The sequence below is a fragment of the Nasonia vitripennis genome, chromosome 3, assembly GCF_009193385.2.
Source record: "Nasonia vitripennis strain AsymCx chromosome 3, Nvit_psr_1.1, whole genome shotgun sequence".
Classification (NCBI taxonomy): Eukaryota; Metazoa; Arthropoda; class Insecta; order Hymenoptera; family Pteromalidae; genus Nasonia; species Nasonia vitripennis.
The window spans coordinates 7,770,339-7,793,496 of NC_045759.1; the positions used below are offsets into that span (position 1 = coordinate 7,770,339).

The 23,158-nt window shown below is 44.2% G+C and overlaps 4 protein-coding genes across 17 annotated transcripts; 2 read left to right on the forward strand and 2 right to left on the reverse strand.

The window, feature by feature from the left end:
• The first annotated feature begins 98 nt into the window (after window positions 1–98).
• On the forward strand, window positions 99–3,666 carry LOC100122444 (ero1-like protein). The gene is made up of 7 exons (XM_001605997.5): window positions 99–766; window positions 1,093–1,296; window positions 1,394–1,551; window positions 1,629–1,861; window positions 1,949–2,297; window positions 2,368–2,661; window positions 2,740–3,666. The coding sequence occupies exons 1-7, from the start codon at window positions 605–607 to the stop codon at window positions 2,789–2,791; spliced, it is 1,452 nt and encodes a 483-aa protein (XP_001606047.3). The 5' UTR covers window positions 99–604; the 3' UTR covers window positions 2,792–3,666.
• LOC100122433 (epidermal growth factor receptor kinase substrate 8-like protein 1) lies at window positions 2,291–12,095 on the reverse strand. Of its 7 annotated transcripts, XM_031926861.2 has the most exons (10): window positions 10,621–11,508; window positions 10,226–10,336; window positions 9,990–10,057; window positions 9,475–9,803; window positions 8,093–8,426; window positions 6,523–7,249; window positions 5,637–6,177; window positions 5,442–5,559; window positions 3,936–4,151; window positions 2,799–3,858 (listed from the first exon to the last, which is right to left on the reverse strand). In XM_031926861.2, exons 1-10 carry the CDS (start codon window positions 10,635–10,637, stop codon window positions 3,662–3,664), a joined length of 2,658 nt encoding a protein of 885 aa, XP_031782721.1. In that variant the 5' UTR covers window positions 10,638–11,508; the 3' UTR covers window positions 2,799–3,661. The 7 variants fall into 7 exon arrangements, with proteins under 7 accessions (XP_031782725.1, XP_031782721.1, XP_031782726.1 ...); XM_031926865.2 differs by lacking the exons at window positions 10,226–10,336; window positions 10,621–11,508 and adding an exon at window positions 11,549–11,886 and having other exon boundaries at window positions 2,291–3,858; window positions 9,475–9,776; XM_031926866.2 differs by lacking the exons at window positions 10,226–10,336; window positions 10,621–11,508 and adding an exon at window positions 11,960–12,095 and having other exon boundaries at window positions 9,475–9,776.
• Window positions 12,096–12,155: 60 nt separating this feature from the next.
• Uqcrq (ubiquinol-cytochrome c reductase, complex III subunit VII, 9.5kDa) lies at window positions 12,156–12,978 on the reverse strand. Of its 4 annotated transcripts, none has more exons than XM_032597713.1 (3): window positions 12,778–12,978; window positions 12,505–12,680; window positions 12,156–12,420 (listed from the first exon to the last, which is right to left on the reverse strand). In XM_032597713.1, the coding sequence occupies exons 2-3, from the start codon at window positions 12,659–12,661 to the stop codon at window positions 12,326–12,328; spliced, it is 252 nt and encodes an 83-aa protein (XP_032453604.1). In that variant the 5' UTR covers window positions 12,662–12,680; window positions 12,778–12,978; the 3' UTR covers window positions 12,156–12,325.
• Window positions 12,979–13,748: 770 nt separating this feature from the next.
• LOC100122420 (host cell factor) lies at window positions 13,749–22,584 on the forward strand. Of its 5 annotated transcripts, none has more exons than XM_031926836.2 (8): window positions 13,749–14,034; window positions 14,744–15,072; window positions 15,880–16,587; window positions 16,666–16,817; window positions 16,889–20,056; window positions 20,131–20,373; window positions 20,465–20,843; window positions 20,931–22,578. In XM_031926836.2, the coding sequence occupies exons 2-8, from the start codon at window positions 14,913–14,915 to the stop codon at window positions 21,050–21,052; spliced, it is 4,932 nt and encodes a 1,643-aa protein (XP_031782696.1). In that variant the 5' UTR covers window positions 13,749–14,034; window positions 14,744–14,912; the 3' UTR covers window positions 21,053–22,578. The 5 variants fall into 5 exon arrangements, with proteins under 5 accessions (XP_031782696.1, XP_031782694.1, XP_031782697.1 ...); XM_031926834.2 differs by having other exon boundaries at window positions 13,749–14,003; XM_031926835.1 differs by lacking the exon at window positions 13,749–14,034 and adding an exon at window positions 14,041–14,342 and having other exon boundaries at window positions 20,931–22,584.
• The last annotated feature ends 574 nt before the right edge of the window (window positions 22,585–23,158 follow it).

The following is a 23,158-nucleotide window of genomic DNA, read 5'->3' on the forward strand; positions in this document are numbered from 1 at the left end:
AGCTCTGACATACAAAGCGAATCGAGCGCGCGCGGATTAATCTCGTTTGTTATCAACGCGCTTATCGCTGTATAGTACGCGGTAGCAGCAGCGGCCGCGAGCCAGAAAAATATACCGTTCGTCCACGCGCGCGTCACCTATCGTTCTTGCCCACGTGGAACGCGAGTATAGAGCTATATAACAGCTCTTCCGTAGCCATACGGTGCGGATAGGTACACGCGTTAGTTGCCAAAAATAGAGGACGTACCCAAGTATTGCCCGAAATCCGGATTAACGACACGTCAGAAGGAGAAAGTGCAGTGCGTATACGTGCGGAGATAGGCGTCTGCGCGCAGTAGGGATCGTTCGCGGCCGCTTCATTGACGCGCATCTCGCAGTGTGTATACGTGCTCAGCTGCGCGCGGATCGTTTGACAGACGGTGTATATAAGTATATAGGTACTCGGAGAGCTGTATCGCGCGACGGTGAGGATTATTATAAGCAGCGAGTTATGTGCCAGGATAATCGCTGAGCCGAGTAGACGCGAAATTGGAGTTTGTTGTTCGCTGAAAAACCTGATGCTCGTCGAGGAGGCGCTTTGTGTCGCGTCTCCGATGAGAACGATATGCACGGATTCCGCGATAATGAGATGATGGGGGGACGTGATAGAGTGATGCAGCGGCCGACGACGATGTTGCTGCTGCTAATCGCGGTGTCCTTCCAAGCGGTCAGCGGCAACCTCTTCGGGACCAATAGACAGAGGACGGATGATCAGTGCTTCTGCGAGGTAATTCGGAGTTTTCTTTTGTTTGTTTTTTTTTTTCTTAACTCGCAGTCTACATAACCTGCGGTGATTGTTGTTGTGGGTGGGATAGTTGTGTTTGACAGCCACGGTTCATTTTGACTGGTCTAGATTGTTCTTACAGTCGAGCGATTGACAGCGTTTTAAATTGTCGAGGCTGCTAACTGATGATTTGATGGACCTGCTTGTGTGTTTTGAAGCAGTGTCTTTAAATTGAGCTATTGAGTGTAATTATTTAGGCTAGAGAGCGTGTCATAGATGATAGTATAGGAAGAAGCAAATTCAAACATATGTGTCTTGTTTATTTTCAGCTGAATGGTGCTATTGACGACTGCAGCTGCACAGTGGACACTGTGGACTATTTTAACAATGTTAAAATCTATCCCAGACTGCAGAGCCTTCTAGTCAGGGACTATTTTAGATTTTACAAAGTCAATCTCAAGCGAGATTGCCCCTTTTGGGCGGATGATAGCAAGTGTGCTATTCGCTTTTGTCATGTACAGCCATGTCAAGACGTAAGTTTTTTCCTTAATGAATAATTCAAGTTTTTCCTGATAAACTCTTATCAACCCAATTCCAGCTGTTCAAATATTTTTTCAAATCTCATTGCAGAAGGACATTCCAGTCGGACTGAAAGGTGAACTTCCAAGAAATATACATGTGAATGAGAGCCCGTCAGATAAATACAAAGCTAATATGCAGATAAGCGATTGTGATCAGAATAATCACGATCACAATATAGAGTTAGGATATTTAAATACTACCATAAGGTGAGTTGGAAAGGCAAACAAGGTTACATTGTACTCATAGATTCATGTGCTTGAATTGATAAGGAAAATGTTTTCAGTTCTGAGAACTATAAGGAATTTGAGAGATGGCAGCAACATGATGATGCTCAAGATAACTTTTGTGTTACGGAAACGGATACTGGGGAGTATGTTGATTTACTTCTGAATCCAGAAAGGTACACAGGTTATAAAGGACCCAGTGCACATAGAATATGGCGTAGTATTTATATGGAGAATTGCTTTAGGCCAGACAATTCTCCTCACACATTCATTCAATCATCGAAAGTGGATGGTAATCATTTTGCAACCATTAACCACAACAGTTTAAAAAAATCACTTTCACAAATAACTCTTGATTGTATGCATTTATTTTTTGCAGATATGTGTTTAGAAAAAAGGGTATTTTATAGGGCAGTTTCTGGACTCCATTCTAGCATAAATATACACTTGTGTTCCAAGTACTTACTGTCATCCCAAAGTCGACTGGAGGTAGCTCCAGAAGGACAGTGGGGAGCTAATGTAGTAGAATTACAAAGACGTTTTTCACCAGAAACAACTGGTGGAGAGGGTCCAAATTGGTTGAAGAATCTTTATTTTTTGTACATGTTGGAATTGAGAGCGCTTGCGAAAGCGGCGCCTTATTTACAAAGATTAGATTATTATACTGGCAATGAAGTCGAAGATTCGGATACTAGATTAGCAATCAACGATATTTTGAATGTAGTTAGGTAATTGGATTTCGTTTATTTAATATTATTTGTACATAAAATAGATGTCTCATATCGCTATAAATTACAGGACGTTTCCCGAACATTTTAACGAAAGTGTAATGTTCAATGGAGGAGTGGAAGCACAAGTTTTAAAAGAAGAATTCAAACAACATTTTAGAAACATTTCTCGCATAATGGATTGTGTGGGATGTGACAAGTGCAAATTGTGGGGAAAACTTCAAATACAAGGCTTGGGCACAGCTCTAAAAATTTTATTCTCGGGGAAATTTGAAAAATACGAGCCCACTGTACTGACTTTTAGTAAAAAACATTTTTTCCTGGAGAGAAGCGAAGTAGTATCGCTCATCAACGGATTTGGAAGGTAAGAAAAATTTAATAAAACAACTTTTAAATATACTATTTTGAGCCTTATATGTATTTGTGTTTGTATCTGTTTTAGATTATCAGAAAGCATATTTGAATTGGAAAAATTCCGGAAACTAATTAGATAGTCCAGCATTATTTGTAGAGGATAATTTATTTATTTATTTTTTAAATATTTCTTTACAAAAACATCACATTAATTAGCTTTAAATGCGGGTATCACACTTAGGTTCACGAATTACTTTTTGTTATTCTATACTATATCTCAGTGAGTTTATTTTATGTCAACGTGCAGCATGAAATCGTGATGAAAACGAAATGTTCAAACCGTTTTCCGACTCTGAAAACTCTTATTTTTATGATGCCCTTTTTCTTTTCATGACGACTTCACATTAAAAAATTAACTATGTCTGTGATAAATGATATTCAACTACAATGAAACATAATCAAGATGATGAAAGTTTCAAGTAATCCAATTCAATTTTTATTTAAAAACCTGATTTCTAGTTTTTAGAAATAGCCAAATTCAATATTATGGATACAGTGTACTTTAATTCATTACATATTTCTATAAATTTTATAAAACAATCATCAAAACTAGAAATATTTTTTAACAATGATTGTAATACTTTTTTTATAAAGTTGTAGCTTTAGATTATAATATAACAGATGAGAAAGTAGCTGATGTTACATACTATTTACATGTGCATCAATCAATCAGTTAATTATGATGGTAAAACCATAAAGAGAAACTTACTCTTATGTTATTCCAAATTATACATATATATCTATTATGTATTTATTTTAAATAAGTGTACTTTCAAATTATATATATTTAAAACGTTATTACATTAAGAAAAATTGGAGCAATATTATTATGAACTTTTATTATTTTATTTTTTAAATTAAATATTATTACTAGTCTGTTATCTTTTTTTCTGTTTTCATTCTATACTGTGTGCATAAACTACGCGTATGCAAAAAATATAATGTATTGATCAAATCTCTTGTGTTTTTCTTGAATTGACTACCTTTCGTAAAATCCTCTGCTCATTCCACGTTTGAATCTCATACGGTAATTTCTTGTTTTCTCGATTATCCGCCGGTACAGATGTATCAACCATTTGCCTTTTTTCTTTTAGCATTGTTAACACGTGTTTTAATTCCTCGTGAACTTGGTCTCTTTGATTTCTTTCTGTATTATTGATCATTAAAGTTATGCGGATTATTTTACGTTGTTAGAAAGCATGATACAAAATTAATTCAACAAACCTTTTGCTGGTTCCTCATTTTTGACTCGCTCAATGGTACTGTGTGGTCTTAACAAGGGTGGATTTAAAAACACTGGTAATGGGGGTGGAACTGGCGGTGATTTATTCGCTTTTGATTCAAAAAATCTTGGGATCGATATGTTATCAAGCTCATCACTTCTTGTTATGCTCGAAATATCGCTACAAGTATCGCTTTTATCCGAATCAATAGAATCACCTAAATCATATCCGTATCAGTATTAAAAGTACATAGAAATTTACCAAGACAACACACTGCGCAAAAGCGGCAAAGCTTCCATTTCAGCAAAATGAATATCCGGCGATGTTTAAAAATTGATGGAGATAAAATAGGAAAAGCAGTATAAAAATATGAAGAGGCATATGAAATACAGTCACATACAGACAATACATATATATTTTTAGATAAGTACATGAATATTTTTTTCTTAACTTAAAATTAAACTTTGTACAGGTATTCTATTTGAAAAAGTAATTGCACTCAAGTCTTCTGTACTCCCTAAATTTAGAAATTAAAAAAAAATTAATATCATAACTTAAGACAGTTTTGACATTAAGTAATACGACTTTATACTTACAAATATCAATTGTTAATTTGTATCGCATCGAAATTTGAAATCGTTATTTCATTACGAAAGAAATAGGTAAAATAAACGAAAGTTATTAAGGAATGCTAACCATTGATTTTACTGAAAACTACATAAACAATCTTTATAATGCTTAAATTAATATAAAAAAAACAATATAATATTATATCTAAAGATCTCTATGTAAAAAATAAAAAAAAATCTTTGCTTTACCAAAATTGTAAGTCAACGATATTGGTGATAACGACGACGATAAGATATCGTTAATATAATAATAATAATAATAATAAAAATATAATAATAATAATATAATAATACTAATGATGACAATGACGATGATTTTTAGTATACTTGAAAATCGGTTCTCTTGTTGCACTATTAATTGAGTATAATAAGAAAACTTTTTCTAGTTGGAATAAACAAACGCATATATCATTGCATGCAAATATTTGCAGCGCGCATTTAGATCATAATATACACACAAAGTGTATAGTACGAACGACCAAACGATTGACAAATAAACCCAAAGGTTTCACAACAGTTTCTCCTGCACCTTCATACATACAGCCTATACAACACAATAGCAATAGACGATTTTACGAAGAAGCAGCAATAATATAATATATATATATGTATATAAACGATGGGGAGGTACGTAGCTTTGGATATACGTATTATAGTGACGAATCGCGACACAAAAGACGCGCGCACATTTCGACTGGCGGGGGTATTGCCTTTATCTCTATATCGCATGAGACAATACGAGCGCGAATATTTTCCAAGTGCTACTTTTGACATTAAAAAAAAAAGTGTAAAAAATAAAAAAAAACTTCTTGATACGATCAAGTTGATTGAAGCTTTGTCAGCATGGAGGATGCGGGACTAAAAATATCTGAATTCACCTTTCTTGCCAAGTCGCTCCTTGCGCACCCAATCTGCGGGAGCTGGCGGAGGAATCGCATGGGCTCGGTGAGTCGTTTCCGATCCAGGACTAGTATTGGCACCGTCGATCTCTGAATCCTGCGAAAAGAAATCGATTTAGATACGTTCATATAGGTACTTGCACAAACCACTCGTTAAAATAATTTCAAACGAACCTCGTAATTGTAGCCGTGCGACTGCCTCTGATATCTAGCCGCATACAGAGGATTATTAAACACATCACTATCAGGTGAGATGGCAGGGTTGTGTGGGGTGACAATCGTGTGTGGCACGTGTGCCACCTGTCCGCGGGAGTTCCTCGCCTTCCACCATTTACGGCTGTCATCGAGGATCTCTAGGTACTCGCCCCTGACAACGGTTAGCTCCTTGTCATTGTTGGCAGTACGAGGATAGGTGACCTGCACAATCTTGGTGCGTCTTGACACCAATTCATCCAGCCAGGCCTCCTGGGCCCGTTCGACGGCCGCAGCAGCAGGAGCACCACCCACGGCTCGAGCGCCTCGCTCGATCGAGTCGACGGATATATCGCTGTGCGCACCTCGCGGATCACGTTCGCGGTCCCTGTCACGTGGCTCCTCGCGGCCATAGAGCTCCGAACCCCGGTCGTAACCACGCTCGAAGTATTCTGGATTTGCTCTCTCTTCGCGACTTTCATAGTCCAGGTAATCGCTGCTGTAGTGTGACTCTTCGACTTCTCTGCAAGCGAAATTTATTGTTATTATGTAAAAATTAAAAATATTCCCTCGCTTAAATAGAATATATCTAAAATGATCTACAGCGAGTTTCGTAGTTTCTAAAATATCAATATTTGCACCGTAATCTCCAGTTATTTATACTCCTAATATCATGGTACGGGCGTTATCCAAGAGATTAGAAATCATTTGAATAACAAAAAAAGCGTAGGCGATTCATTTTTTCACGCTGACGAAACAGTTTGCTACAGAGCATTTTTCCTCAGAGTTGGCAACTCCAGAAGAATAGCGATAGCCTTATCAATTGTACTCAAGGTCCTGCGCACTACAAATCAAACATCTTACTAACCTGTGGGCGTAGTATGGATCATTTTGATGATCAGGAATCTCGTCCCTTTTGCGTTTGTCAGCGTTGAGCAAAGATGCCAAATGATCGTTATGTATCGAAGTATCCCTGTCATCAGGAATCGGGTAGTCGGGAGACCATCCATCCATAAACACTGGATGATACGGTGGCACGTGCGCCTTCCACTGCTCACGCGGTACCAACCAGGTGTCGCCCAACGAGTGCCATAGTTCGGTCTCCTTGCTAGTGACGCAATTCATCAACAAATTCACTGCCTCGCGTGTTAACAGCGGCGACACGACCTTGGACGGCAGGTTGGGCTCGTAGTTGGTGTCGTGCGAAGCGTCGACGATTAGAGCCAGGGGCGTGAAGAGGAAGTGCACGAGCTCCGGCGCGTTCGGGTCGTGAATGTGAGCCTTGAGCTTGGCCAGCAAGTTGAACGAGAGCTTGAACTTTTGGAAGATGTCGATGAACTCGAGCTCCGGAGGTGGCTTGGCGCGCATTGTTAACATGCCGTCACCCAGATTGCGCTTCTTCGACTTGCGATTGCGCCTACGGCGCTCGAGCTCGCGAGACGCCGCGGCCGCGTGCTGCAATCTCGCGATGAACTTCTCGATGTCGTCGAAGCAGTGGTTCAGGATCGTCACGTCGCGCTCGTACTTGTCCGAGGAGGTAGACGAGACTTCGTCGTTGTTTTCTTCTCGAGACGTGTCCTCGTGGTGGCCGTCATCTGAAGAAATATTTCAGCTTTAGCATGCTGTTGATGCAATAGGAGGAAAGTGCGTACCGCGAAGATTTATTGTACGTGCGTAATAACAGGGATATCAAGCGAGGTATTATATTTTTTTTTCGAAAGTCCGCGGTTACTACTATGATTTTACGAGCGTTATTACACTTTCAGAATAGTTGCGAGTTTCACTTTTATGTCATATTTAGCATTCTGAGATAATTCTGGAGAAAGAAAGTTGCATTTTAATGTTAAACTCATTGCTTTGCTAATACTCCGTCAAACGGCAATTAAAAACGCATTAGCGTGCAAGTTGAGATAATTAGCCAGGCTTGATTTTAGAAATATATGTATATATGTATACGTTGGCGGATTCTCTCAGGACAGTTTTGGTACAGCTGTTCAAATTCAACTATTCTAATCTAGTTAGCAGCTGTAAGAAGGTCGAATGCAATCACACGTCGCACTTGACTCTGCTACGATATAAACTAGACCTTGTGTAAAAAAAAATCATTATCAACAAAGTACTGGAATACTTTGAAAAAACTCGTTTAGCTTACTAATCTTTTGATCTCGCTGATCGCAAAGTTCCATAAACGGTCAAATCAACGCGAACAATGGATCGCGTGAACAAAAAGTGAAACATGTGAATTCTCTTATATCTCGCCGATTACAAAAAGAATGAACTCACGCGTCTGTAAATCTACCGGCGATAAAAACCATTATCTCGAGCGGTATCTTATCAAGCCTCCTCCAACACCACGAGACGCGTAACTTTTGACACACCAGCAGCCCACGCTCTCAAACAACGCAAATCTTAATCAACTCCACGATAATAATACTGACTATTAGCAGGTGGAAATCCGGGATCCCTGGGTCCTCCTACTCCGTTGAGCGGTGGTTCTGGTGGCGGCAGAGCCGGTGGGGGCGGTATGTGGGAACGTGAAGCTCTAGGCGAACCGGCGCTTACGAGCTTTCCGGCCTGCAGCATCTTGAGGTCCTCTACGAGGTCCTGAGCCGAGACACTCTGGCACTGGAAGATGTGCATCTCGGCGCGTTGGCCACCGCTGTCGTCCGCGACGGTGAACACCAGGATGTTGTTGTACAGCTCCATCGGGTCGCGGGAGGTGAAGGCCGTGGGCTCCTGGATCAAGGCCGCTGGGAACCGTTCCATCACCGCCTGTGGAGAGGTTTTCGGTGGTTAGATTGTGTTTTCGGTTTGGAAGGTTAAAAGCTTTGCAGGGATTCTGAGAATCCTAGTTTTTCTGTGATATAAAATGCTTATCGTTGCAACGTTCATACTTTTTTAAATAGTTTATCGATTGTATTAAAATAAATACAAGTCAAGTGTTGTCGTGAGCTTTATTTTCATCCGTCATCGGTTGAGTATTGTAAATTACGTTATTTTAAATCGTTGAATTCGAGTCGATTTTTCACAATTTCATAAAAAGATAAGACGATCCTCTCCGATAGTACATATATTGATATTAATAAGCTTTTTATCGCTAACGTTTCGAAATTTCGTTTATCTGTCCCTTTACACGTATGCGGAATAAACAATCCGAATCGTAATATTAATTGTGAATCATGGAAATACGAACCGTACACAAACGAAACGCCCGATTTTTTTTTGCGAAAACGGTTAAAAATTGATTATACCGGCAACTCTCGACTTTACAAGCTTTTTCCCCGCGAAGAACCTATAATCCGGGTCAGTTTACGACCGCAACAAATGCACGGATGTATTCGTAAAAACGACGCGCAATTATTTATCTCTCGTAGGCGAGCATGTCGGTCAATAAAACATATCGAAAGAGAATTATTATATGCGCCGGACAGCGTAGGAAAATGTCTTCATTCTCCTGGCAGAGAGGAAAATATAATAGAGGCTGTATATGAGATTACGCTATTAGAAAATGCAAATTCGCTACATTGTTTGCTAATAAAAGTTGGCGCGAAATTGGCGCGATTTTGCGAAATCCATCCGTCGTTAAGTGCACGTTGGAAAAGTGTGGTACCATAAAAAGCTTGGAATTCAAAAATTTTTTATTTCTCCCAGTCGTTACGTCGCGACAAGAATCAGCCGCGTCGACCGTATGACCGACATTCTAACTTTGAATCTTGTGCCGTTATAATACGCATTCATTATATTCCCATCGGAATTAATACGAACTCGCCTCGTTCAACGCAGTGTCTATATCTTAACGATCAAAGCCAAGAAATCTCACCCCCGTCTCGTTATCCATAATGAGGACCCAATTGCGCTCGAGCCTGAGCTGCATCTTCTGGCTCCAAATTCCATTGCTCTTCTCCAGTTGCAACAGTCTCCTCATACCATCGGCCGGATACACGATTCCCGTCTCCTTGGTCACTGTGAAGGTCGCCAGATGTTCCATCAGATACGTCGATTCGCCGGCGCCTCGACCTCCGCCGCCGCTGCCACCACCTCCTCCTCCTCCTCCTCCTCCTCCTCCTCCACCAGCTGAGCTGGATACAGCCGGTCCCGACGTCGCATCTCTCGGTCCGCTTTCTGCAGAGACGCAATATTTCAACATCGCTGCAATAGCAAGTATATACAATATGCGCAAAGTATGACACGAGCAGTAAACGCTTCTTCCGTGCGAAATGATAATGCGACATCGCTAACGGAATTCCGTAACGGAACACTCGTCCGTGTATTTGCTGCTCGATCGGATTTGCTAATTTAATGTGTGCGGATATGACGAGTCGTTTATATATTTACCCTTGTTGTAGAGGGAGTTTCCATGGCTCGAGGAGTTGTAATAAGGCATGGCTGATGGTCGCTCAGAGCTGCGAAAAAAATGCGTGATCGTTAGCTATATGTAAAACGATGTGTAACAGGTATATATAAACACGGAAAGTCCGAACCGGCAGCTTGTTTACCCAGTCGCCGTCTACCGGCATCTCTCGCGTATATCGAGAAAAAAAGACTTTCTACGCCGACTTTTTCATCATTACCATAAGAATTCTCCCCATACGGGTCGACGGCACTCGTCTCTCTTTCTCTCTGCCGCGTATGCATCGGACGATGATGGAAAAGTCGACGAATCTATGCGCAGACAGTCGCACCTGTGTATATAGATATACGGATAGAAAGGACACGGAGCGAGAGAGAGAGAGAGAGAAAGATTTAGCATGCACACCGAGAGAAGAGAGAGAGAGAGAGAGAGGAGGAGAACGCGGACACGCCTTAGAACGCTCTCTCTCTCTCTCTCGAGCGCGCGCGCGAAGTATACAAGAAAACGAGTCCCGCGCGCGGAATGCAACAACGTGACGTAATTATATTGCCTATGGCTTCGCCTGCATGTCCTATCCTATAGTGAATGTGGGCAGCTGTATATCGCGCGCTATACCTTTCTTTTTCTACCATCTCTCAGCTCGTCGACATCCCGCATGGACAGGTGCAGCAACCAGCCGCTTCCGATTCGCCCTCCGTTGTATCAACGTGTTTTATATATATATATACTGTGTACACAATAATAATGCCGCTACAATGTAGTTATACAGGTATAGGTGCAGCGCAATCCGTCTACTATCCGGAATCTCGTGTCATTTCACGCGGCTCGTCCGTATAGATACCTATACTTGCGCACACAGTGAAAGTTTTTATAATGGCACCCATACATACGCGGGCCATAAGGTTTCACTCGAAAGAAAAATCGCCGCTTGCTTGCGGCTCTCGAAATTGCAGAGAGCGAGCGAGAGAGAGAGAGAGAGAGAACACAGTAGTGGTGTAGAGCCAGAGACGGGATTCGATCGGTAACGGAAGGACTAGTCGCGGCTAACTGTTAAGCGGCGGCGCGATCGGATAAGGCTCGAAGAATTTCACTCGCACGTTTATAACGAGTATAGCTCTCCGCTGCTATACACCTCTCTCTCCCCTCCGTCGTGGCTCTCGCACAAGCTTCTCTCTCTCTCTCTCTCTCTCTCTCTCTCTCTCTCTCTCTCTCGCGCGCGCACAGCTTGTGTGCGTTGTATACCTAGGTGCACTCGCGCAGGTACGCTCCTCTCTCGTCTCGCATTCCACGGAAAAAGGGAAACCGCCGTCGCGGCGACGGCGTCCCATTACGCGGAAATATGCGTCTCTCGCGCAGAGAGAGAGAGAGAGAGAGAGAGAGAGAGAGAGAGAGAAATAATTCGACGCAGTGTGTCGAACGGACTCACACACACACACACGAGAGTATCGAGGCCGCGGGCCGCGAGGGAGAGAACGGGAGTTTCGACACATTCCATCGCGGAAGGAATTCCGCAGCCTCTCGCGTGTGCGTGTATATTACTCACCGAAACTTCTAGGGCCGATCACTGCAGTGCGTGTCTTGGAACTTTCCCTCTGTTCTCTCGTAGCTCTGCGTATTATCGCGATGTACCGATGGCGAGGCTATATCCGCAGCTCGCTCATCCTACTCGCGGAAGGCCACGAACGCGCGACGTAGAGACACACGGAACGATATCCACACACGCGCGCACGCGATCCTCCAAACTCTGCGGCTGCTGTCACACTAGAAGCTCCTCGACTGCGCCGCCGTGCAATTCCCTCGCTCTCTCTGTGTGTGTGTGTGCGCGCGTGCTGCTGATGATCGGTATGCCGCCGGACCGCCAGAGTCCACGTAGGTGCACGCATACCTATACCTCTATACCTACCTGTTGAACGGCGGCCCACCTCTACTCTCTCGGCCGCTCTATTCCCCCTACCTCTTTGCTGCGCGCGATGGGATGGTTGAGGATTTACAGGCGCTTGTATATAGGTGGGCTGACTAATCGAGCGTTTATAATACGCTGTGCGATGATGGCACGGGGACTTGACGAACCTTTTCCAAGTATGACGCATTGTTTGCCGACTTTCGCAATTGTTCTGCGGGAGGATTGTACAATGAAGTGATAGACGAGCTTTCTTCTGAGCTTAGAATTTTGCGTGTATTTTACAAGAGTTCGGATATAGACTTACAACGTTGAACATCTTTCTTTCTTGAATTATGTCTTATCGTCTGCCGACGTATTTACACGCCGATGGCAACGCATTTGAAACTATAAATTATCAGCTAGTTGTAGGGACACTGTTTATTTGTCGTTCTCGTAGTCCTTGGGGTTCTTCCTCGACAGCTCGATGTTCTTCTTGTCGGCCCAGTCGATAATCATGTAGGTGATGATTGCGGCTGGCAACGCAAACACGCGTCAAGTAAATATCGGTAAATAAGTGCACGAATCGGAGCAAAGGATGAAACAAAAAAATTACTCACAAGGAAGGATATGGAATACGCTCTCCCTGAAACGACGGATCATGTTGGGCACACCATGGCTGATCGCACCAGCAAAGGCCTTCTGCTCGTGTGGGCTGAGCCTGAAGTAGACGATTCCGCGGATCTTCGCCAAGTTACCGAAATCCAAGTGGCCCATGCTGCTGCTGTTATTATATCTGCAATCGAAAGATCGTCGTCTGTTAGATCGAGTTAGATTCTAGAAGATTTCCATAGAGATCGCACATAACCAACAAATCGCGAGGTTGTACACACTCGCTGATTCTCGCGATTTTTAAGCCGGATCACCCGAACGGGGATCGATCGAGGAGAACGCGAGGTGCGAGGATCTAGACGGTCGAGGATCGGATGACGATTTAATGCGGAAAAACAATAAATAATTACGTAATTCACTCACTCGCTTCTCTGATGTGTGAAACGCAGGTCCAGACGACACTCACGAATGGATGGCTGCTGACAGTGCAGCTGTTTTCAAGGCGTTCGCATCGCGCCTCAAGCTCCGTTTACAACAACAAACCCAGCCAATCGCGAATGACGTCGGAGGGCGACATTGTTACTCCGAAAACTGTTTTCGAAATAATCTTTTGAGAAACTAAAGCTTATCCTCTCCAATCCCTCCTTAAGATTGCAGCCATCGATTCTTGTATCATCGCGGCCAGTCACCTCTGGAAAGAAAAAACAAAAACATCAGAGCACGTATAAATAGGACAAGAAGTGAACGCCTATCTGGCAGTACTCGCATCTCCGAGGACGACGCCGCGGAGAGAGAAGAAAGAAGCGAACAGGATCTCGAGTGCATAAAAAGACTGCGCGATTGTGCAAGTGCATTCTGCGGACCGGCCGATTTCGGCTCTCGTCTCTCATCTCCCTAGACGTGCATTCCCCGTCAAAGTAGTGACAATTCGACAAAGACTATTTTTTAAAACTCTGGTGCTGTTTTGTGTCCGTTTGGTGTTATCGAGTCTGCTGCTGCTGCTGCATCGTCGCACCGGCGAGTTGCGCACGCATATGATAACCTATCGCCGCTGAAACTTTGAATAAGTCGGACGATCGTAACATCGAAATCGCGATCGAAACTCGTCGCTGCAGTGCACTCGCGAATCTGCTTGCAAAACGTTCCTGCGTGCTCGACGTCCGCGTATACATATATATCTATGCATGCATGCATACACCTAGTCCCCCCGAAAGTGCATCGCCGTCGTCTAGTTTTTCCTTGTCGCGCATCGGCTGCACTATCGCGAGTTTATTCCGCAGGTCTCGCGGTACAGCAGGCGGCATCTGGCGGTTCCAAGCGCTACTAGCTCGCGCGGCGTCTCTCGGGGAGTGGCGCTGGCTGTCTGTAGTCCATCATCAGCAGGCGAAGCAGCAGCGACTAGTGGGGGAGTAGCGAGCGAGCAGTAGTAGCCTGCGCCGTCGCGAATCTTGCGTGACTCTCCGCATCATTCACCTATAACCTCCAAGCAGCGAGATCATCGTCATTGGTATATCGAAAATCGAACGTCTTAAATTAAGGTAGCGAGATGACGCTGGCATTCGTTGACGCCGCCCCCGCAGAGTTGTGCAACGAAGACAATAGGCGTTAGCTTCTGCTACGAGAAGTAGAAAGAGAGACGATTTCGGACCTCTAACATAGCAGCAGCAGCGTCACGGCCATAGATTAGCGAGTCGCGAGAGAGTCTCGCGGTAGTGGCGCTAATAACCTCCGAGAGCAGTAGTTGACAGTGTACGCCGAACGGACGGGACGAGAAGAGCCGCCGCCGCCGCCGCCGCCGCGCATGCAGTGTTTGTTTGCGCGCGGGCACAACAACGCTCTATTGAAGGTTAGGTCGACGCCGCGGAGGAATAAGTGCACGATATCCTGGCGGAGAGAATCGCGCGTTATCACGCGCGAAAAGGATAGTCTCCTAACAGCTACCGCATTCGGCGTAGTCTCTTTCTCTCTCTCTCTCTCTCTCTCTTGCTTCGTGTAGTCGGGCGGCCCGTGTGTGTCGCTGCTGGTCCCCCCCCCCCTCCGCGCAGTCGGCCATTGGGGATAGTGTCTTTGTGTGTGTGTCGCGACTTTTTTTTCCGAATCTCGGAGACTGGCGCGGCATCGGGCAAAGAGAGGCTAGAATCTTCCCTCCTCTCTCGGCGCGTTTTGCGGGCTATTTGAAAAAACTTCCCAATCGTGCGCAGCCTCTCTCTCTCTCTCACTCTCACACACGCTCTTTCTCTGTCCCAGAGTTTACACACGCACACGTCGGCTATAGCTGTACACAAAGAGAGACACACGGCATAAACGAGAGCTCGAGCCGCTGGGCATGGGACTGACGGCGGAGTCTGCTGTAGCTCCGCGGTGTTAGTGTGTTGCCCCCAGTGCGTTGGGTAAAATGATGTGATCGACAATCATCATGGCGGCACCCATGCTCAAGTGGAAGCGCATCAACAACCCGACGGGGCCTCAGCCCAGGCCCCGGCACGGGCACCGAGCCGTTGCCATCAAGGACCTCATGGTCGTCTTCGGTGGCGGCAACGAGGGCATCGTCGACGAACTCCACGTCTACAACACGGGTGAGTTGGCCTTACCTACACGTCCATCTCTCTCTCTCTCTCTCTCTCTCTCTCTCACACACACTCATTCTTCCCCTCCTCCCTCGCGCCGCCGTCGCGCTCTAGAAAAAGAACTCTGTACGTGCAGAGAGAGAGAGAGAGAGAGAGAGAGCCGATTCTCCCGCGCGCCGCCGAGTGTCGTCGTGCGCGCTGTTGCTGCACGGTATATCGGAGCCGCCGACGTCCAACATGGCGGCCCAGGCGCTTCGAAACCGGCCGGATTCCGCCGTCGCCATTGCTCTCTCTCTCTCTCTCTCTCTACTTGGCCTGCGCCTCCAATCCCTTCCTCTCCTTTTTCCTCTGGTCGCCACCTATGTGTACCCTGCAGTTGTCCCTTTGTGCAGGACTGTTTCTGCTAGAGAATCGGCTCTTGCATCGTGTTTCGGACAATGATCGCGTATGTTTCGACGATTTGTTCAATTTTCAAGTTTTGAGTTTTGAGGATAGATAATGGGCAAAACAGTCGGCTCGCGGTCGTTCGCGCGGGAGCCGCCATTGTTCCGCGCCTACGCACAAGCGTATGTATCCAATACCTATAGATACACAGCGTATAACTTGATCTGTGTACTCTCCTTGCTTCTTGTTCGAAGCAGCAGCGCGACCGCCGGCGGCTTGCGCAGTGCTGCAAACATTGCCAGCTGTTCTTTCCGCGCCGCGCGATGCAATCATCAGCCATTGTTGACATTTTATTCCTCATATATATCTTGACTCCAATTTGGTTTCGCTTCTGCATTAAGACCAATGTTTGAACGTTTTCATGTTTTTCAGCAACGAACCAGTGGTTTGTCCCGTCAACCAAAGGAGATATTCCCCCAGGATGCGCCGCCTACGGATTCGTCGTGGACGGAACGAGGATTCTGGTCTTTGGTGGAATGGTAGAGTACGGAAAGTACTCCAATGAACTCTATGAACTGCAAGCCAGCAGGTGGGAGTGGAAGAGACTCAAGCCCAGGCCTCCCAAGCACGAACCACCACCTTGCCCCAGACTGGGACACAGCTTTACCCTCATAGGAAACAAGGTGTTCCTCTTTGGAGGACTGGCCAATGATAGCGATGACCCTAAGAATAACATACCCCGATATCTCAATGACCTCTACACTCTTGAGCTGTTACCCAATGGAGCAACTGCTTGGGAGGTTCCACAAACTCATGGACATGCTCCTCCCCCAAGGGAATCACACACAGGTGTGGCATACACGGATAGAACAACAGGGAAGTCATGCCTGGTCATTTATGGTGGCATGAGTGGCTGCCGTTTGGGAGATTTGTGGTTCCTGGATGTGGACACCATGACTTGGAACAAGCCTGTGGTGCATGGACCCACTCCCCTGCCACGTTCCCTGCATACTGCTACTCTAATTGGACACAGGATGTACGTTTTTGGAGGCTGGGTACCTCTGGTTGTGGATGATGTCAAAGTAGCTACCCATGAGAAGGAATGGAAGTGCACCAGCACTCTAGCTTGTTTAAATTTAGGTAAAAATATTCCAGTACATTGATGTGAAAATAGATAAAATGCTTTCCACTTTGTGCTAACCGATTTATAATTTTTAGAAACGCTGACTTGGGAGCAGCTGACAGTCGATTCTCTCGAAGAGAACGTACCACGAGCTCGCGCCGGCCACTGTGCGGTCGGCGTCCACAGTCGGCTGTACGTGTGGTCCGGTCGCGATGGATATCGTAAAGCATGGAACAACCAGGTTAGGGTTAGTTTTTATACCTCGTAGAGTTGGGCCAGCCAAATGAATCTTGATATATGTTACCTTCTCTCCCATAGGTTTGCTGTAAGGATCTCTGGTACTTGGAGGTCAGCAAACCACCAGCACCGTCTCGCGTTCAGCTAACAAAGGCCTCGACACAATCGCTCGAAGTTAGCTGGACTCCCACGCCCTCTGCTCAGTACTACATACTACAGATCCAGAAATTCGACATGCCGCCTGCCAGCACTAGTAGCTTCCCCGCGTCGACAGCTTCGTCCGCGCCCGCGAATACCACCGCGGCAAGCACGCCGGCTCTGCCAAGCATCACCTCTAGCGCGATGCAACCCACCCCAAGCAGCAACGCTTCTGCTGCTGCTGCTCCTGTATCCACCCCCGCTAGACCAGCTGCTGCCGCTACTCCGGCACCAATTCGTGTACAAAGCTCCAATCAGAAGATCCTAACTTTGCAACCTTCCGCCACTACGGCTGCTACTGCGGCTGCTGCTGCTTCCACCGCCGCGATTACCGCTAGCAGCGCTAATAAACAGATCGTGACTAGCGCATCGGCAGCCATGATTCAACGTACTGGCAACGTTATTAGAATCCAGCAGCCTACTGTGGTCACCAGCGTTGCAGCAGGTACACTGGTAGCCGCGGCTGCGACGACGAGCAGCACGCCTACGACAACGATCGCCTCATCTGCGGTCACGACGACCACTACCTCGACCCAGCAGCCCGCTGCCATGTCCGCCATGAATGTCCTTGCATCTGCTGCGATGACCCACAAGATTAGCATGAACAACGTGCCTGTTATCCCGGTGCAAGGTACTACCACGACCGCTCCTATTAGAATGAAGAGTGTCCAAACAGGCCAGCAGATTCGCTTCGCGGCTCCTGGTGCAACGGTGCTGAGAGCTGCCTCACCCCAACAGGGTAAGCAAATCATTTTGCAAAAACCAGGTCAGAACATTTCCGGCCAGCCGCAGATCGTGCATCTCGTTAAGACGCAGCATGGTGGCATGGTGGCTATGCCTAAAGTCAGCCTTGTACCCGGTCAGAAGATCCCAACCACTGGCGCGAAACCATTAAACCAGGGCACTTTTCTGCGCTTGGTCAACCCAAATGCAGTTGGAGGTTCCAAGATCCTTACGACGATGAAAGCATCGAATCTTGTCACCATGAGTAAGGGTCAGAGTATCGCGGGCAAGCAGACCATCATGATAACGAAACCAGGTGGTAATGGCGGACTCGTCGGTCGATCCAATCAGATCATTGTTGTCACCACCGGTTCTGGCTTGAGAACCGTCCAGGCTGTAACGACGTCGCAAGCCGGTTCCGGTCAAAGCAATACCTTGGCAACGAATCCCGTCAATGTTCTGCCGCTTTCTGCAACGAATCATGTGACCAATCAGCAGGGTGTGAAGATGATCATGGTATCGTCGAGCGCTATGGCTGGTGGTACCGCTGGTAAACCTCTGACAATAACGATGCCTGGTCAGGGCGGCAAAACCGTAACGATCGCGACCAAGACTGGAGCGCCCGGAGCTATACTGCACAAAAACCAACTGGTAGCCATGCCACAGATGCAGAAGGTCGGCGCTGAGGGGGTCGGCAAGCCCGTTACACTGCAAATGCAGGGCGGTGGCACCAAGACCGTAACTCTCGTGCCCACTAGCAGCTCCATCGTAAGCAGCTCGGGAAATGTCGCGGAGGCGATTGACACCAGCAAGATGCTGATCGTCTCACCGCAGAAGCAGCCATCGGCAACTTTGGCCACCACTTCTGACGGTCCTGCTACAACCGATGCTGCTTTGGCGGCCTTAGCAGCGGAAGCTGGGCTGATTGACCCCGTTCAGGAATCTTCTGGAGGTTTGTTCATGATGGCCTGTGACGATTCGAAATCTCAAGAGAGTTGCAACGGCAATCAAGACGCAGCCGCTGCAGCCACGGCGAGTCTCGTTGAACCAATGCAAGTCGACGGAGAAGGCAATCTCGTGATTCCTCAGGTTGATGGTCCGGGCGATCTGATCTTTTCGGAGGATGAGAGCGAAACAACGACGCAGGAGGAGGAAGAGCCAGCAAACGCTGATGTTGAGCAGTCGTCGGAGTCTGCTGCTCAGGAAATGGAGCAAGACGTTGATCAGGGTATGGCTGCTATCACCGGTGACACCGACGAGCCTGCAGAAGAGCCAGCGACCATAGAACGAAGCCAGTCTTCAGAATCTATGAACGTTGAAGCTATCCTGTCGGGCAACGATGGAACCGAGCAGCAGCAAGAAAGTTTGCAAGAACCCGAAAAAGATGCAGAATCTACGAGTCAAGAGGAGGCGGTGACGGCGGCGGAACCCACCGAAGCAACACCAGCTGAAGCTGCTGAAGCTGAAGCGAGCGAAGCGACTGCTGAAGCCGAGGATGAATCGATGCCAAGTAAAGCCGAAGATGATGCTACTGTCGAACAGCAGAAAGATGAGGATAATCAAAAAGAGGAAAAGGTTGTAGATACCGAGGCGGATCAAGCTGAAAGCGAACTGATGGCCGTTGACCCCAGTCCTGCAGAGGAAGAAGAAAAAGAGTCTGCTGAACCAGCAACTGAAGCTTCGTCTGAAGCCCCAGTCAGCGAAGAGCCGCCTGAGCAAGCATCGGAGGAATCAAATGCGCCAGAGGGTGAGACCCAGCCAATTCAAGATTCTGATGCAACAGCAGTAAAGGAGGCGGAGAAAGTTTCTGAAACTTCAAACGACAAGGTCGAGGAGAATAAGGACGAAAGCGAACCTATGAACGTCGAACCAGAGGTTGAGCAACCCGATGCAGCAGCCTCGGAACCGGCAGTGGAACCGGCAGCAACGCCAACTCCTGCAGCGGATGTTGCCCCAGTAGATACTAATGTCAATTCGCAAGAGCCAGAGAGCGAGCCCCCGATACCACCTATCAAAGAAGAAGACTTAGGACTTGATGAACCGATGGAGGAAAGTAGCGCACCGCTTACAACTGCTCCTGTGACTACTGCAAATGGCAATGTAGCGGTAAAGAAACAATTAAAAATTGAAAAACCCGTAGCGAAAGCAGAGTTAAAAACTCAAGCACCTGTGGCTCCGACTGAGTCCAATAAAATAAAACAAGAGAAGAGCGAAGATTCGACTGGTGGTGATTCAATGGCTCTAGCTACACTAGCGACCGCTGCTTTGGGATCCACCGAGCCAGCTATTGAACCAAAAACGGTACCCCCAACGAATGTTGCACACATCGTAAGACATTGCGTTTTTTACACATCATGTTTAGTCTCTTTTGAAGTTGGTTATTTATTATTCTTCTTTTTCAGACAAAAGAACCGCCTAAAGTAAAGGAAAAGAAAGCAGTCGAGTGGTATGACGTAGGAATAATAAAGGGTCACAATTTTACCGTTCAACACTACTATCTTCCCGGCGATGAGCCTCTAGATATAACGCAAGCGCTAACTGCTGATTTATTCAAGGGTAGAACAAAAATTTCTTTAGAACCTGGAACTGCTTACAAATTTCGAGTAGCTGCCGTGAATAGCTGTGGTCAGAGTCCGTGGAGTGAAGTAAGTTCAAATTTTAATGTGCATGCTTTTGATGAAACAAATTTCTTGCATATTCAAATTAAAAAAAAAAAATAATTATTCTTCTTTGTAGGTGTCAGCTTTTAAAACATGTCTTCCTGGATTCCCCGGTCCTCCAAGTGCTATTAAGATCTTAAAATCTGCCGAGGGTGCTCAACTTTCTTGGGAACCGCCATCCAGTAATTCAGGACCTATTTTAGAGTATTCGGTCTACTTGGTTGTGCGAAGTGCTAGTGCCATGTCAGAGAACACTGGAGAAGTGACATCAACAACGCCAGCGCAACCGTCGTTTATTAGAGTTTATTGTGGTCCTACTAATGCGTGTTCTGTACCCAACAAATCGCTGAGTGCAGCGCATGTAGATACTACAACCAAGCCTGCTATTATCTTTAGAATATCTGCACGTAATGACAAAGGTTATGGACCTGCTACTCAAGTGAGGTGGCTGCAAGGTAAATTAATAAAGTCTTGATGTTTTTTAAAAAAATTTAACCTAATAAAACGATTTTCACATTTTAATGAATTATTGTTAATTGCAGATCCTACAACCGCGGTTAAAAACAATATGCAAGTGAAGAGGCCCGTTGCTGATGTTAGGTCGCAAGCTAACTCGCCTCAAAAGAAAGTGAAAGCAGAAACGACGAACGATAACTTTTCGTGAGCTACTTACTTTATATGAATTTATGAAGCGCGCCATTTGTAATTTAATTTCTGCTGAATGCGCTGCCGAACAACGACAACGACTGGGTGTTTGCTTGATCATGCGATCAAGTAAGCAAGAGGATCAAACAGTTTTGTGTAGCGTTCAGTGCAGACTGGATTAGACGTCTAGATGCTCAGTACGAGCAAAATGTAATGGGGCACACAAGTCACTTTTAATATCTTGAAGCTAGACAACTTGATCAAGAAAAATATTATATATATATATATACATATTACATTTAAATTTATGCGCAAGAAAATCGAGCTTCAAGAGACATTAAAAAACCCGTACTTCTGGCTTTAAATTAATTTTTTTTCTCTTTTTTTTTTTTTTTTAATAAACGATCTGTGTCTCCTAATTAGGTTATTATACTTGAGAATTACAAGAGCACTGAGCATTTACATGTAATAAGAGGCAAGCGTCAAAACATTAATAAATAAAAAGGTAATTATTTCGTGTTTAATAAATTTACAAAAATTGTAGCCGTCGATTTGTGTCTAAAAAAAATTCTTATGAATTCTTAATTGTCTTGTTACATGATAATTTTGAACATCACTAGAACATTACATTTTTTCTATAAATATTATTATCATTATGTTACAAAAATTGAATTTTTCTTAATGGTATTGTTTAGTGAGTACATAAATAAAAATATATTAGAAATTTTTAAATTATGCAATATCCATTGTACATTAAAAAAATATTAGTGAAATCTGACGTTTCGGTACGTTTAAACAAACGGGATTGAATAACCAAGATTTTAAAATCATTTGGTAATTTTTTTTACTGATTCGTCCAGTCAAAAGCCCACATACTCGTGAGAAATGGCGTTATATCAAGGATAGGGATGGATATTTGATTTCAAATGACCAATTTTTAAATTAAATCCCATGCATATGTAAATAATAAATAGGGTTAAATGGTTCATCATTATTTTTTTTTTCTTTCTTTAAGATTACGATGATAAATGAAAAAGCTTACATCTCTTGCTAGAATGCATTTTGTATAAAAAAACTTGGGATTTGAAATATTGGTATAAAAATTTTATATGTATATCAAGTATATGTTCTATTTTAAACAAAATAAGCATAATAAATATCGTTAAAATTCATTGTAAGTTTGACGAGTGCATAGATGAAACAGTCAAAATAAAGTAAAACTTGAAATAAAACATTGGCATCAATCTATGGTAATGATTGACAGTAGAATAGTGTCAACATTATACCTACTATAATAGAAAATCGTGCACTGATAATTGTAATATGCTAGCGATAGCGCAGCAAGGTAAATATTAAATTTATCATATATTTTATTTTTGTTTCTGACTATAGGTTATTAACATTTCACATTAGTAAACTCAATCGTAAGGCTCGCTATGGGCGGGGGGATAGTGTAGGCGACGAAAATCTCAGTGAACATAACTTCCCATCTAGCGAATTTATATTATGTAGTTAAGTTCAAAAATAAATAATCTAAAATGGCCATTTAACGGATTTAACTCACTATTAATGAATTTGTAAGACAAATAATGATTCATTGAACGACCCACTGTAATTGGTTACAGGTGAAATAACGCGCTATCTTGTGTTTTAAAATTAGCGTGCGATATAATTTTTTCACCCTGTCCTAACTATTTGCTCGATGAGTAAATCATTGAGGATATATATACATATTTATATGTATATGTATATACGAGCACATTCATAAATATAAATATATACATACATATTATACATAATATAAAAAAAATAAATGTGACTTTTATATGTAAATGCTTATTTTATAAACAGTAGCATCTTTTATTATATGTTTATACATTGCATCACGTTCAGTTTTTAATATAAAATTAGACTTTATGCATTGGGAAATTATTGAAGAATGAAAAATTATTATTAGTCAGTAGATATGAAATTTTTTTATGTAAATTTCAAATTAAATTTATATTAATTAAATTAAATCGACTTTGATTTTCTTTTTTACATACACATGCATAAATAAAAGCAATTTTTTAACTTTTATTTTCTATACTACATTAGTTATTTTCACGATCGAGAGAATAGACAA

What these genes read in the sequence shown, in the direction of transcription:
- LOC100122433 (XM_031926861.2), bottom strand. An exon ending in GATCCATACTACGCCCACAG is followed by an intron (nt 6,178 to 6,522) that starts GTTAGTAAGATG and finishes TTTCGCTTGCAG; the next exon opens with AGAAGTCGAAGAGTCACACT. An exon ending in GGAGCGACTTGGCAAGAAAG is followed by an intron (nt 4,152 to 5,441) that starts GTGAATTCAGAT and finishes GATATGATTTAG; the next exon opens with GTGATTCTATTGATTCGGAT.
- LOC100122420 (XM_031926836.2), top strand. Translation starts at nt 14,913, where the DNA reads ATGGCGGCACCCATGCTCAAGTGGAAGCGCATCAACAACCCGACGGGG. An exon ending in ACTCCACGTCTACAACACGG is followed by an intron (nt 15,073 to 15,879) that starts GTGAGTTGGCCT and finishes CATGTTTTTCAG; the next exon opens with CAACGAACCAGTGGTTTGTC. An exon ending in CAACGAATGTTGCACACATC is followed by an intron (nt 20,057 to 20,130) that starts GTAAGACATTGC and finishes CTTCTTTTTCAG; the next exon opens with ACAAAAGAACCGCCTAAAGT.
- Uqcrq (XM_032597713.1), bottom strand. Translation starts at nt 12,661, where the DNA reads ATGGGCCACTTGGATTTCGGTAACTTGGCGAAGATCCGCGGAATCGTC. An exon ending in CGTATTCCATATCCTTCCTT is followed by an intron (nt 12,421 to 12,504) that starts GTGAGTAATTTT and finishes TTGCGTTGCCAG; the next exon opens with CCGCAATCATCACCTACATG.
- LOC100122444 (XM_001605997.5), top strand. Translation starts at nt 605, where the DNA reads ATGCACGGATTCCGCGATAATGAGATGATGGGGGGACGTGATAGAGTG. An exon ending in TATTTAAATACTACCATAAG is followed by an intron (nt 1,552 to 1,628) that starts GTGAGTTGGAAA and finishes AAATGTTTTCAG; the next exon opens with TTCTGAGAACTATAAGGAAT. An exon ending in CTCATCAACGGATTTGGAAG is followed by an intron (nt 2,662 to 2,739) that starts GTAAGAAAAATT and finishes TATCTGTTTTAG; the next exon opens with ATTATCAGAAAGCATATTTG.